Source organism: Sceloporus occidentalis, unplaced genomic scaffold, assembly GCF_023333645.1.
Source record: "Sceloporus occidentalis isolate IW3139 unplaced genomic scaffold, rSceOcc1.0.p SCAF_5, whole genome shotgun sequence".
Lineage (NCBI taxonomy): Eukaryota > Metazoa > Chordata > Lepidosauria > Squamata > Phrynosomatidae > Sceloporus > Sceloporus occidentalis.
The window spans coordinates 90,066,908-90,082,807 of record NW_028316985.1 but is presented as its reverse complement, the minus strand read 5'-3'; the positions used below and the strand labels follow the sequence as shown (position 1 = coordinate 90,082,807).

At 38.7% G+C, this 15,900-nt stretch overlaps 1 protein-coding gene across 2 annotated transcripts in view; it reads right to left on the bottom strand.

Annotated features, from left to right (window-relative positions):
• The window catches only part of LOC149312483 (coiled-coil domain-containing protein 149-like), a 70,527-nt gene that overhangs the window by 48,353 nt on the left and 6,274 nt on the right, over positions 1-15,900 (bottom strand). For both annotated transcript variants that reach the window (XM_089524720.1, XM_089524721.1), the window contains exons 2-3: positions 1,603-1,764; positions 1,058-1,096 (exon numbers count right to left, since the gene is read on the bottom strand). In XM_089524720.1, the coding sequence (XP_089380846.1) occupies positions 1,058-1,096; positions 1,603-1,764 (201 nt within the window). The remainder of the gene's footprint in view (positions 1-1,057; positions 1,097-1,602; positions 1,765-15,900) is intronic.

Here is a 15,900-nt window from a genome sequence, read left to right as displayed (position 1 = left end):
CACCTTCCCACATATATATGTACATGTATAAAGAGACTATTATTCCATCTTGCAGTACTCTATCCTTGCTCCAAGATTATTTTCCACTGCCCTGATTAGTTACTACCTTTAATTATTTTATGTTATTTCCCCCCTAAATATTTTGTTTACTTCATCTCATGTAGCTTAATACGTAGTACAATAATTACACTAAATTACTCTACTTCATCTGAAGACTACTGTTGATAGTGTATCAATGACATAATAGTTCACACTCAGCTGCCTTGGGTCCCACATCAGGAGAAAGGAAGCATATAAATGCAATAAATAAATAAATAAATAAATAAGCAGCTGCTGGAATGCAGATGAGTCCCCAAATGTCTGAGCAGCTGGAGACCACTTTTGCAACAGTTATGCTGGTTTAATTTGTTTTCAGGATGATTTCTAAGTGCTGATTTAAAGCCTTAAATGGTCTAGGAGCACATTACTTAAAGGATTGTCTTCAGTCATAAATCCTAACTATACATTTTGGTCATCCTAAATGAGTAAAAATTGTAGGGCTTTTGTGTGGGGTGGGTATGTCCAAAGCCTTTAATGTTTACTTTATGAAATAGTACTGTAACAGAAAATACGGTTATAAACATCTTGAACAGTGAACTTGCACAATACTACAGGTCAAAGAATTCAATTTCACAATGAACCAGAACAGACTGGCAGTTTCAGCTGGCTTCAAGCCGGTTTGGGGGAGTGGTGTTTACTCATGTCGTGTCTGAAGTCGCCTGGAAGTCGTGCCAGTGATTACATGCCAGGTAACTTCAAGGCAACTTGGGTGTGGTTTTCAGACACCACATGCCCCCAAGCTGGCCGGAAGCCAGCTGAAGCAGTGATGGGGTGGCTTTCTGCTGCTCCTATTTGGGCCGGATTGGGGCTGCACCATGCGGTTGCCACAGCCCCATCCTAGGTCTCTCAAGGGTGACTTCAAGCCACCCCTTTGGGGCGGTCTGTTTTGCACCAATGTCTTCAAAAAAATAATGATAAAGATCAACACATATACACACTAAACAGAAATAAAACTTACCTGTTTTCTTTTCTCAGGAGGTATAGATGGGTCTCCATCCTACAAAAAAGGAGAGTTTACATGTTACTGGGGGAAATAACAGGATTTCATAAAGTAATAGAATAGTAAAAGAAGCTGCATTTCTCTACTGCTTCATATTGAATTAAGCAGTCTCCAAGTGGTTGACAATGTGTAAGCTAACTGCCCCCAACAAGGTGGGGACTCATTTTAGAAACCTCGGAAGGATGCCAGGCTGAGTCAACACTGGAGCCCCTGACTGGAATCCAACTTGTTTGCAATAAGAAGTAATTTAGTGGGGATTTACAATATTGCAGTTACTGAATTTAAATTGTTATGGTGTAGTTTTATTGAAAGGTAGAGGCTGTTTCTATTTGTGCTTTAAATAATGCTAACTGCACAATTTCTGTTTAATAAAAATAAAAACAAACATAGAACAAAAAGTATTACAAGAAAATATTTAACTAACTGTACTACGTCATATCAAGGAAATACTTTTATACTGTATCACCATATATTAAGAGAAATTTTTCAAGCCAGTTACGTACAATCAGTTCCCGGTATTTCTTTTTCAGTGATTGGTGCTTTTCCCGTAGCTGATTAGCCATGAGCTTGTACTGATCTCTTTCCTGTTGACATGTATCCAATTCTTTGGAAAGGATTAGTAGTGCTTCCTTCTTACTTTCTAGTTTCCTTTTACATACCAGATACTGCAAGAGAATCCAGGCAAAAATTTATGTACATGCTTCTTAAAACAAAGCAAACAAAGAACAGAAAAAAATCTAGTTTAAAAACGGGGAAAACATTTAAATTATTTCAAATGAAATATAGCTGCATTAATTTCTGCATTAAGATGATTGTATTTAGACCCAATTGCTAGTTCCAACCAGAGTAGACTCAATGAATCATTGAGATTTACATAAATGTAATTAAGTAACTACAGTGAGTCCTTGGTATCTGTTGGGGTTCCAGGGCCCCCATGGATACCAAAATCTGTGGATGCTCAAGTCCCATAAAAAACAATGGCATAGTAAAACGACAAAATGAAGCTTTGCTTTTTTGAACTGATATATTTAAAAAATATTTTCAATCCATGGATGCTTGAATCTGTGAATAAAAAAATCCATGGATATGGAGAGCTCACTGTATTTCAATGAGTCTAGCAGCTGGATTCACGTTTCGATCTGCAAAATGAATTCATTTGGATTTGTTTCTCAAAAGGCCTGTTCAGGATTGCCCTATGAAGCTGGAATCCTATGTACGAAGACTTTTGAGGAAACTTTACAACTTTTTTTAAAAGAGCAATTTTCAGCCCAGAGCATGAGAGTGTCTTCAGAAGAGTCTTTTTTTTTCTTGCATTTGTCTTGTTTCATTAATGGGGTGGGGAGCGGAGAATGCAGACCACATCATCTGCCATTTGTAACCCATACAGATTTTCTCCTCTTCCATCTTTTTCTTACTAAGAAAAAAAAAAGTTAATTAAGAATGAAAAGATGGAATAGCTGCACAGTGCCTGTAGATTAAGAGTGCTAAGTAAGAGTCCTCCATCTGGAAGCACTATTAAATTAATCTAGCAGTGATGCATTTTTAGAACTCTGAAAATAATATTATGCTGTCATCACTATTCACAAAGAATAAGTTTTCTTTTTCTGTCCTCTGTCTCTTTCTGTTCACACTCACTGTTCCATAACTCTGGCATGTGCCAGATGGACCTCTCTGCTAGTCCCAAAAGATGAACGGTTCTCTGAGTTACATTCTCTTAACCTTACCAACCATGCTTCTTTCCTAACCTCCCTCAATTTGTCTCTTTAAGACTGAATGCCTGTTGGCAGTGCTTAACCTTTTTAAAAAACTATTTAAAGTGCTTCTTTTTATTAAATGATGTCTAGATGATGACTATTATTATATTCTACTAAAATTTAAGTTACAGAGCTTAATTTGGGGGGATGGGTTTTCTTCAAACTGTTCATGGATAAGAACGAGAAGTTCCAAAGGTTAGCACATGAAATTTCAAAGATTTACTTGAAAAGACCAGCTTCTGCAAATCCTCTTGCCCCCTGCTGCTTCGGTCCATTTCGTAAATCAGGTTTTTTGAAACGCTAAACACTGCCTTTTACTTCAGCTGCTCCTTCTCACAGATTCTATTCAAAGAATGGGCACTGGGGAATTTAGTGCAAACACACCCCACGTATCAGTGAATGTGTGAAACCATATGGTAAGAGGGTTGAACTGGCAGCAAACCTTAACTTCTGACCGAGGGCATACTTGACAAATAGCTAATCCTGACTTTCAAAGGAGCGTAACTTTGTTTTACATGGATTTTCAAATACAAAAGTTCCTTTTAGGCCTACACTTTCAAAATGTCACAACTATCTAAAATATTTAATGTGCAAACATATAATTTCACACGGTTTAGAAAGCTGAAACTGCAGAATTTACTTGAAAAATCTGTTTTGCACTGTCCTCATTCTGAATATGTCTCCAGACTTGAGGTAAATGTAGAAGAGGACTCCTATGAAATGTGGAACAGTTATTGCTTCTGTTAAGAACAATTATTGGGATGTCCATCGCTTCCTTACAATGCACTCTATTTAAGCTGTATGAGAAGTAAGTTTATTTTTATGGGCCCAGTTTGACAATGCATGTATACTCTGAAGTAAGTCTCAGAGGTTTGGAGGGGGGCAGAGAATTCTAAGGAAAAGAAATTCAAAGAGGACACCTCTAACTTGGATTAATTTTACAACTAGCAACACCAAAGTTGATTCCTTCCATACATTTTCTGGGTTATGTTGCCTTTGTACTACAGTACCTACAATAAAGTAATATTGCTGCATTGATATTAAGAGTGTCACTTTAAGAACCGGCATTTTGCTGATAAAAAGGGCATGTGGAATCACTCCCTTTTAACTCACCATCAGAATGATACTGAAAGCTGAAATAACGATAAACCTTAGACTGAGAAAAGCTTATATGCTATGAAGGTTAACAGTGTGATGTGCAACCCCAAATTTAACTGCCATGTGCTCAAGTGTCTGTAAGTAAGTCAATATTCTACTTGAAATAAGGAGGGGTCATAATTGTATACTGAATGTAACGGGTCAATTCAGAATTGACAACCTTTGACTTCACTTCAGAATATTTTGTAACTCATGGTTTGGCTCAGTCACAGGTTGGAGGTTTGGGTACTCTGTGCAGCAGTGTTGTCACTAGGGCTGGTGTCACCCAAGTGCAGTTGATGGTGTCATCCCCCATGGCTACACCCCTCACTAGCTATAAGATTGGGGACAGCTGTCTTGGGAATTGGGGAGCCATAGGTATGATTGTACCCAATCTTTGCTTTGACTGTGCATTCCTGCATGGCATGGGTTTGACTTGAGGGCCCTTGTGATCTCTTCCACCTCTATGATTCTATGAATCCCGCTGCCAACAATTCTTGGCTTCCCCACATTGAAGAGTACAAAGTGGGCCCCAAAAAAGTCCTGCCACAAAAAAAATTCCCTCTCCCCACATATTTAGCTTGCTGGGGTGACACTACTCAATGAGTGCCATCCTTGCGGATACATGGTCAGCCTGGCCAGGGTAAGGAGGGGAGGCGTGGTGGATCTTTCTCCTGTTCCTCCTTCTCTCAAGTAACAGCAGCCACAGTAGGAGCTAAAGAGACAAAGATGATGGAGGCCAGCACAGAGGCACCTCAGCACTCACTACTGGCCTTGCCACCACACCCAACGACCCAGGATAAGGCCTACTTGGGGCACTGAGCACACTGCCACCGCTTCCCTGGTGGTGTCAACTTGGCTTACGGGTATCACTTGGTGTGGTACACACACTCCAAACCGCACCAGTGACACTACTTAGGTGAAGGACTTCTCTTTTTGTTTCCTGTTTAGCCCTAACAAGATTAGTTGACCAGAATTATTGCTAAGCCATCAGAATCAAAATCTGTTTTAAGCCATGGGTTCTGATTTTGGTTTCGAGGATAAGCACTTACCACAATTTGTCCATTAGAATGCAACAGTTAACCACAGTTAGTGCTGAACAGGAAACAGAAAGAGGAGCAAAGGCAAGGAGAGGAAGGCCATGACTTTTTTTCTGAATCTACAAATCATAGTCCGGAGGAACATCAGAACACAACTGTTGTGTAACATAAAAATGCAAAAGAGAGCACATACTTTAAAATTTCCATTGAAACTCTCTAAAACCCATTGTTAATGGTCACCCATTAACCTATTCTTAATGGACATTTTATTTCATTCAGTCCAGGCACCTTTGTGGCACTATGTTTATTCCTTAATTCAGTCCAGGTAATGTTGGTTACTGACAAGGCCATCACAAGACAAGATGGTTCCTCCTTTATAGTGATGCTAAATTATCACTGCTGCTCCCCCATATGTTTCAAACAATGTAATAAGCCACAGTAGCAAAAGAAAATCTCCCTTAAGATAGGGAGAGAGAACATGTGAGCCTCCACTCCAGATGTGGTTGGATAATTCCTTAATATAGCCTGTGCTAGTGGAAATGCTGAACAACACTGTTGTGAACATACAGAGACATTCTCTTCCTTGTCTTAGCACATCTAAGCTAATATCTTCCCTGCATCTCAAAGTCTAGTTTTACCATGAATTTAAAATGAAACACCTTGATTTAAAAAAAAAAAACATGTACATACACAGTTTCAGTGATTTAGCCTAAAAAAAAAAGAAGCCTATGAAAACAAAATAAGTTGCTAGAAGACAGGACTCTTGCTTCTTCAAAAATATGCCGCCTCTTTCTTGAAAAATTTGGCAACTTTCAAGTTAAAAATAACTGGATGGGACTTTATATACATAATTTACTGGTCCTAATCCATGCTTGCCCAATTAATGCTGTTTAATTTCTGAGATTTTACTGAGAATGATATATCTGTCCAATACTGATTATATTTCAGTTAAAGTAAAAGACTATTTTAATAGAAGCTGCTGCACTTTTTCCTCAGTTGTACATTAAATGCTCTAAAACAGTTTTAATCTAGCTCTGTCTTTAAATGTTTTCAATTGCATTTTACTCTTATGACAGATTTTAGTCATATTTTGATTTAAATCATGTTGTATGTTGTCTTGAGCTGCTTGAGTTTATAAATAAATAAGTGGTGGTGGTAAGGCCAACAAAATCTAGCTTAAATATTTGAAGGAGGGAAGGTCCTAAAGCCTAAAATACACCACAAATCTAAAAGTTTTTTTAAAAGATAGTTTTAGATTAGAGGGCATCATGCCTGGCAAAGATCTGTGCATTCAATCTGGGATGGGTATTTTGTATTTATATATTATTCTGCTCCTCCATGCTGCTCTGTCAGTGTGCATGATGCCCTACAGAATTACACAGACAACTGTTTACCTTCCCACCAGAGTGGTACCTATTTATCTACTTGCATTTCATAGAATCATAGAATCATAAGAGTTGGAAGAGACCGCAAGGGCCATCCAGTCCAACTCCCTGCCATGCAGGAAATCCTAATCAAAGCATCCCCAGCAGATGGCCATCTAGCCTCTGCTTGAAGACCTCCAAGGAAGGAGACTCCACTACACTCCAAGGGAGTGTGTTCCACTGTCGAACAGCCCTTACTGTCAGGAAGTTCTTCCTAATGTTGAGGTGGAATCTCTTTTCCTGTAGCTTGCATCCATTGTTCCGGGTCCTGTTCTCTGGAGCAGCAGAAAACAAGCTTGCTCCCTCCTCAATATGACATCCTTTCAAATATTTAAACAGGGCTATCATATCACCTCTTAACCATCTCTTCATGATTTGCATGCTTTTGAACTGCTAGGCTGGCAGAAGCTGGGACTAGTGATGGGAGCTCACCTCATCATGCAGCACATAGGCCTCAATCTGCCAACCTGCCGATCTTGCAATCAACACAGTCAGCATCATGCAGCCACCGCATCCCAGTCGTGTTCGACCATCCCTATGGTTGGACACGACTTGACAACCTTGTCAATGGGGAATATCTTTACCTTTATGATAGATAAGAGACACATAAACCAGCACCTGACTGGCTGGCTACAAAAGTGAAAGGCATGAAACAAATTTAAAGAACAGTATTATCCTTGCTTAAGGAATTGAGCAAGCAAGGGCTCTTCCCGATTGACCTAAGGAAGCTTAACTGCCTATAATACTGCTTCTTAGGTTTTGCCAGCCATAGTTGCCTGCGTGCCCACATGTTCCATTATTTTGAGGGGGGGCTGTTTCTAGCAATTTCTTGGATCTGCAATACGTTGCAAACCTGGGGCATGGTTTGCTAAGGTAGTTCTATGGTATAAAGGTTCTTTTTTAAAAAAAGAAAAGAAAATAACAACATAGCTTTAATACAAAAGTGCTATTTCACTGATTTACTGAAGTACTATAAATCTAAAAGAAAATTTAAAGAGAAAGAATCAAAGAGTGTTTTTGTCCCAATGTGTTTCAGACTTTAAAAAGAGATCCATTCAAGGGTGGGAACTGCCAGAAAATGCTACCAGGGCAATAGAAGTATTCTTTGGATATTATTAAACCAACAACAGCAACAACAACAACTAAGATCTACAACAACCAATACTTCACTATCCTGACACATCTGCCCTGTCAGAAAGTACCCAAGGAGAAGGAAGCAGGCAAAGGAAGGAGGTCAAAAAGGAACACTTTGTTCTCTTGTTCCCTTTATCTTGATCTCTTCTACCCTGTTCCTACAGCAAGTTCACTCTCTCTCTCTCTCTCTGCCCTTGTAGCCAGAGAGGCTACAAAGGACTGGGCTGAAATACAACTCCTCACTCACCTGTCTCTGCTTCCAAGGAGTGGGCTCAAAGGCAATGCCCTAGAGGTGTACTGGGTGCTAAATATATTCCTCATCACATCATGGAAATGAAGCATGCTAAGATCCCCCCAAAATACTAGTAGAAGGATCTGAGCCCAGAGGGAGGAAATCACAGGTGTACTTCCCCCAAAGGAAAACTCATCAAAAGAATCACTAGATAATTTTTGTTATAGATAGGACAACTATGTGTTTTTGATTCAGACAGCCCTGCCTTAGCTATCTATACTGCCAAGGCTATTCCACAATGGTATGGAGGAAATCACATAGTCCTTGCTTGAATTAGTTTGGTGGAAAGTGGCAAGTGTGTGTGTGTGTGTGTGTGTGTGTGTGTGTGTGTGAATGTGTTTTCTCAAAGGGTAAAAGATTTATTAGAAAGACCGTCTCCTAATAATATAAAAATAATATTTATTTATTTATACCCCACTCTTCACCTCATCTAATCCCTGTGTTGCACATTCAGTAGCCAAAGCCAACGCCAAATAGTAAACCATGTGGTGGAAACACTCTTCATATTTCAGGAGATATATGCAAGGAAGAGTCACAAAAAGCAACACACTGCAATATCCTTGTTTCAAAAATGTTTCCACTTAAAAGTGCAAGCCAGGTCACTAAAGATCTAGGCAGTGGCCTCAAATAGGCAGTTTTGCTGGATCTTTGTTTAAAAAGAGCTATCGTATCTAGTATTTATAGGCAAAAGTGAATATTTTAATTGCTTTTATTAGACAGATTTTAGACAAATTACCTCATTGCTTTTTAAAACACAAACCCTGCTATTAACGGTCTAAGCATCTCCAAAATGATATGTTTTTCATAGGTGTCTAGTCTTACCAACCACTAATTTACCATCATTAGGGGACTATAATTGCTACAGAATTGTAATACATAAAGTCAGATATATTACATTACTGTTCGAGCTACCTTACAACCTGCTAACTGCTCAAAGCAAAACAGAATGAGAAAGATGGACATTACAGGAAGGTGAAATGGCTCTCCTCTACTTCAAATGGCCACTATTTGTCCATAGCTATTTTTAGTGACAAATCTGCCTAGATCTCATTAACTCCTGCGCAGAAATGACCTCATAATCTGATGAAGCCAGAACATTTGCTAAGGTTTTACATCCCTCCCCTCTTAATAGGTGAAGTACAGATTCGTGTCATTAGAAAGTTTGTAAAATGGGAACACAATGTCACAGATCAGCTTTGCCTTGTTCTCCCCTAAGGCCCTTTCACACTATACAATTACAGCACTGTGACTCCACATTAACAGCAATTGTTCCATTTTATGGAATCCTGGGATTTGCAGTTTAGGAAGCGGTCTTTAGTATTTTCAGGCCAAGAACTCTAGCACCCCACCAAAGTACAAATCCAGAATCCCACAGGAAACAGGAATGGCTGCTGAAGTGGACTCATAATACTCCAACTGGGTAGTGTGAAAAGGCCTCCGGATACCAGATATGTGTTTTCTTTTCCTTCACATAGTCTTCCAACACATTAGGACTCCAGATAATTTTGTAAAAGACAGGGGTAAGGCAAGGCTTCAAAATTATATAAGCGGCAGTAAGATATATGACAAGAATGTAGTTTAGAGTTAAGATAAATAGTACAAATAGACAAATAATGAAGATGCTGTAATGAATTATCAGGATACCCATATTGCGTTTGTTTGTTTTTGCATGGTTTGGAGTGCCTATGTGTCTCTTTTGTCTTTAAAGGTTTTATACAGATTGGATAAATGGTTTTCTCAATTGACTTCTTGTTAGGGATAATGCACTTGTTCGCAAAGTAGATTAGTTTAAATCAAGGTGATTTGAATAATTGATTAAATCAGAATTACTATCACAAAGAGAAACCCTGATTTAAATCACTGATTTAGATCAGGATTCCCTTGATATAATCCTTGCACTGCTTAGGAAAAAGTATGCAGATCTAATTATTAAATTTTGTTAATTGACAACTTGAAGGAGCAGTTTAAACATCCAGGAGAGTATCATTTGTATGTAAATTTTAGATAACTTTTTAAAAATTAATTTAGTAAATAGCACTACATAATACGTTCATCATCTGTGTCAAGCTGCAATATATTAGGAATAAGATGTAAAATCACTCAGACAAACATAACTACATATAGGAAAGCATCATATTTTTAATCCCAACAGCAATAGGAACTGGGTAAATCAACACTTAGATTAACACCATTGATTCAGAAGATAAAATCTAATTGGAGTGAACAATTGGATTTAGGCCACAATTTATTTAACTATGGGCCTGTACATATGGTCCAAAGGACCATGTTCCCTCCCCAACCTTGCGTCAACCTGTAGAGACAACGCAAGCAAAAAACCCCAGGCCAGAATCTTCCAGATGCTGATCCGGCAGTCCCAGACCAATCCTGGTCCAAATGGACTTTAACGCAGAGCAAAAAGATGTGTGCCTTATCTGCTGCCACTACTGTATCTTCTCTGAAGACCTCTCTTGGGACCTGTGACATTGGATGAGGCTGCCTGGCCATAAGGGTGTAGTCAGGTGTCCCATTTCTGCCCTTACATGCCACAGAGAAGACATGGTGGTGGTGGCAGCTAGGGGGCACGCGGCAAGAGTGGCACCATGGTTTGAGCAGCAAGCAGGCATGTAAAAACCCACCTGTTGCCATGCCAGCCTGGGAACTGCCCCAGGTCAGAACCAGGGACAGGATACCATAGGCTTTGCCCACGGAATCCTGCCCATCTTCTCAGGCCCAAAATCTTAAATGCTACCCAAAGGTTTCACAACAGTCAATTCAGCATTTATGGTTGATGGATATTGTAATGGCTAATCATCTGATGGCATAGTCTCTATTTGAAATGGCTACCAGGATATGCCTGCCACATACATATACTGTGCACGCAGGGTGCAAGATTGTAGTTTCTGCAATATTTAGTCTTTTGAACCAATGGCTTTAATCCTACTGTCAGCTCAGTACATACGAACCCCTGCGAGGCACTTCCTTAAGAAGCTGCAGATCTAAGCTTTAAATAAGAACTGCTTCTTCAAAGAGCCTATAAAGTTCAACCGTGCAGTACAAAACAAGTTTCAAAGCTGGTTTCCAAAAGTTTACTTTATCGTAGTGACATCAAGTGCCAGCTCTCTGGACCAGCAGAACAAACATACAGGAATGACACTGGTGGGAAGAAACTGGCAGCTCGAGCTTAAGCATGTTTATTCAGAAGTCAATCCAAGTTAGTTCATTTGAACTTACTCCAAGCATTCCTATGGAGTATGAACACTTAAGAGAAAGTCTCGTGAAACTTCTTGAGACATACCTCAGTGTGTGAATACGGATAAAGCCTTTAAACTTGATCTTATATACGGTAGTCTTTCACACTACCGACGCTTACAGGCTAAGAAAGCCATACAATCCATGCCTTCCTTCTCAAATCCTCTTCCACTTACTGCTTTTTTCTATGTTTTCACAAGATCAACACTTCGATAATTTTCTACTGCAGAAGAAAGAGAAAGCATATTTTTTGTGGGATTATCAGGCTATGTGGTCATGTTCTAGAGTTTATTCCTGACGTTTCGCCAGCATCTGTGGCTGGCATCTTCTCTGAAGATGCCAGCCACAGATGCTGGTGAAACGTCAGGAAAAAACTCTAGAACATGGTCTCATAGCCCGAAAATCTCACAAAAAATATGGATGCCGGCCATGAAAGCCTTCGACTTCACAAAGAGAAAGCAATTCTATAATCCAAAGTATAAACATTATGTATGTTACTTCTTCAATTATAATTAAACATAGCAACACATACAATTCAGCACTATAAGGCTGACAGGTAATCTGCTGAAGGAGGCAGGGAGGCAAAGCTGGGTATACCTTTGCCCCTTCCATCCTGTCACCAACCCCATCCTGCTCCCAAATACTGTTTTACCTTCCATCCCTCCGCTATAATTTAAGTGACCAAATTTTCAGCCTGAACATGTTTTGTACAACTCATAAAAAAGATCTTTTAGATCCATTTAGCAAAGGGCCGCATAAAAATTCCATAGGCTACACAGCACCTCAGAAAGACTAAAGGGCCCCATTTAGTAAGTAAGTAAATTGCATACAAAGAGAGCTTGTTAGTTTAATATTGACAGCTATTAAACCAGCAAGACAGTTAAGTTCTTCTGTTTAGCAAACACTACTCCATCCCACTCCCTGGAAAATAAGACATGCCTTCCTTGAATCAGTCTTTTGCAAACCACTTTGTGTGAGCCCTATGAAGAAAGACTACATATAAATAAATAATAGTGGTGAATAACAAATGAAACGGAATATATGACTAGCCTCATTTGTTCTATGCAAGAATAGGCTATCCCTAATAAAGGGGCGTGCAACCCGGAAGCATCAAAAGGCTGGCCTGACAAACAGAAATATACTAACCAGTCATGGTCTGAGTAGGCAAAAAGCAAGGAAGGAAGGGAAACGGGGAAAAAATAAGAAAATTATTGTGCTGGTGGTTTTAGCTTTGATTTCAAAGGTTCACCCTTCTTCCACTAGCATTTGCATATAACAGCACCATATCTTCAATCAAGGCCTTTATTTCAAGAAAGACATGAAATGTAAGGAAAGAAAACACCTTTGATCATATGCACTGAATTACAGAATGCATATCCTCTCACTGCTGAACAACCAAAGCCTATCCCCATGCCATTAGAATTAGGAAATGACTCCCATCTAGGTATGATCTCTGGCCTCACTAGTTTTTTACACCGGACTCTATATTACACTCGACTTGACAGCATTCTAATTATAGCCCACCAAATAAAGAATGAAAGAAAGAAAACTTTTGAAATGTATAACAATACTCCAATTTCATTAATGTACAAAATATACATCCATCAGTGATAACATGGTACTCCATACAGGACCACTGTCATTCAATTTTATCACTGCCTACTATTCTTTGTACTCGAATCCTGTCATTGCTGATGAAAATCAAAGTAGGCAGAACAAGACAGCTGCTACTTTGAGACACTGTAGTCAAGAGTTATTCAGTGCTTACTAAAGTTTATTTGTTCAAAAGATCGGGATTCTTCAGCATCAGTAGCAAGCATTACAACTTAATTCCCCCCCCTTCTTTTTATTTCTTTCCTCTTTTTCTTTTTCCAGATTTTTATCTATGTAAAAGCAAAGGCAAACCCCCTCTGAGTAAATCTTGCCAAGAAAACCATGTGAGAGGTTTGCCTTTGGATTGCCCTAAGTCAGAAAGGACTCGAAGGCACACAGCAACAACAAAAGCTACAGGGAAAGCAAAATTCAGAAAGTGAACCTCCTCCTAACAAACTGCTGTTAAAATGAGCAGCCTAGCCAAGAGGAAATAGCTAAGTTGCCATATCTACACAGATGTGAGATAAATGCCTGTTAAAAGATATTAAGCGCACTATCCTAATCTCAAAACTGGGAGAAATTTCATTTGCTAATATGGCTATTAAAGTACTGATAGGTCAGGTTAGAAAAATGGCAACCTTGAGAAAGAGGGTCTGTTTTATCTTTTACAAGAATGGGAAGAACCTAAATCCAACTGCTAATCACAGCTAGAAGAGCCTCAATGGATCAATGGGGCTTATATAACATTCAAACTGAATACTCTAGTTCATTTTTGTAACTGGTTTTAGGGTAATAATTTTTGCTTCTTCTGTCTCAAGCAGCATAACAGAAGGCTAGAGGCCAGTGGTGTCACTACAATTGGCGTCACCCAGTGCAGTAAATGTTGACTTCCTCCCATACCACGCCATACAGAATCCTTAGCAATTTTTTTGTACTAATGTTACTCATAAATCATAATCCCCATATATCACTGAATGCAATGACAATAGTTGTGACGCAAACAACAAAATTAAAATTATACCTTTAAATTAAAATATCACACACACTGCCTAAATGTATTTACATGTACAGTTTTATGTGGTTTAAATAAAAAGTTGGTAAGATTAGATGTTTTTAAAGGAAAATTTAAAAGAATATTTAAAAATAATAATATACAATTTTAAAACTTAATTTAAAAAAAAAAACAATGAGGGGTTTTCCTTTCTCCTTCCACTGAGACTCTCCATACTCACACCATCTCTTTTACTGAGCTCCAGCATTTTAAAGGGATGCGAGTCAACACCAGAGACTCTTTCTGCCTAAGGACAAATGTTTGGGGAGTCAACTTCGACCCATGATGACTCCATGAATGAGAAACTTCCAAGTTACTTGATCCTCAGCAGCTCTGCTCAAATCCTGCAGACTCATGGCTGTGTCTTCCCTGATTGAATCTAACCCATCTAGAGTGTGCTCTTCCTTTCTTCCTATGCCCTCCCCATGGATATCTATGAGAAAAAAAGATTTGGAACACCAGACCACTGAAGAAGGTCTTAGAGTGATGTTTGTTTTGTGTTACCTATGATAATTTCAGCTTTTCGTATGTAACAATTTGTTTGTTTTAGAGATGTGAAGTTGAAATATATATTTTGTGTGTGCGCAGTTGTTTGGATTTAGCATGTTTTCTTTATGTTGTTCTTGTTAGGTATGTTTCTTTGGTTTTACTGGTTTGAAATGGGAGCAGTAACTGTAAGTTCCCATTTCCTTCCACACTTGAACTTCTACTTCCAAATTCATGATTTTTTTATTTATATGCTTGACACACAATTCACAGAAAAGGAGAATGAAAGATTAAGAGAGAGACAGGAAGGCAGACAATTTAGTTTGCTTTCATTTTTCATTTAACCTGGTCTGTCAGTAGATTCCTTCTTTTGCGGGACTGTTTTCAATACATTTCTTCTGTTATTAGACCTGAATAATCTATGCTGCAGATAACCGTATCGTTGTAGTTGCTGCTATTATGTGCACTTACAGCTCTATGAATATGTTTTAAGACAGGTATCATAACCCCTTCTGTATTTTGATTTGTATTTTTTAAACTAAATTTGGTTTTGTAAAGAACATAAAATCATAGAGTTGGGAGGAGCAGGACCAGCTTACCTGCAAGAATATAAAAGCTTTACTCAAAGCAATATATATTACGTCCACACACTCCCCTGATCCAGCAAGCTTTTAACTCTATCAAGAGAAAGAGACAGACTGAGAGTGACTATTAGTTTGGCATAACTTGTTTTTGAGAAACCCATGCTGCTCTTAATAATCAAAGCATTCTTTATAAGTATGTGCATCTGTTCTAGAACCTTTCCTGGTATCCACTTGAATGGTCAATAGTTGCTTGGGCCCTTCCCCTTCCCCTTTTTTTGAATATGGGGACCAAATCTGCCCTCCTCCCATCTGCTGGGACCTCTCCTCTCCAAGAATTCATAAAAGAAGATTATTTTTACATCTGCAAATTCCTTTAGCACTCTTGGATGCAGTTCATCAAGCTCTGAATTTATTTAAAGTAGCTAGGTATTCCTTTACTACCTCTGTATCTATTCTGGGCTGCAGTCCCCTTATTGAATAATCTGTTCTATTTTTACCAGTTATACTATTTTCCTCTGGGAGAAGGATGAGGCAAAGAAGGTATTGAACAATTGGTCTTCTCTTTGTCCCATTAGCATTTCACAATATTATCTATATAGTGGCCCTACTTGTTTTTCCTTTTGCTCCAAAAATAGCTCCCAAATCCCTTTTTATTATTTTAACCACTCTAGCAAGCCTGACCTCATTACGAACTTTAGCTTTCTGACTTTTCTCTTACAACTAGACTATTTGTTTATACAAGATGAGTATCCCTTATCAGGAATTCTGAAATCTGAAGTACTTCAAAATCCAAAAACCTTTTGAACTGCAACAAAAGTAGTGTAGTACCTACCTGTACTGTATGTATGAGGCCAGATAGAGACATGGCTGGAGAGAGGCACAAGGATCTATGAAATGGCAAGGATACACATCTCACACCATTTTACAGATCCTCAGTTTCACTCTAGCCTCATTATGTCTCATTGTGAACATGCAATTCGAAAGAAAGAAAGAAAAAAAGAGAAATTGAAATATGGAAAATTTCTGATTCCAAGCATTTCAGATAAGGGATACTCAA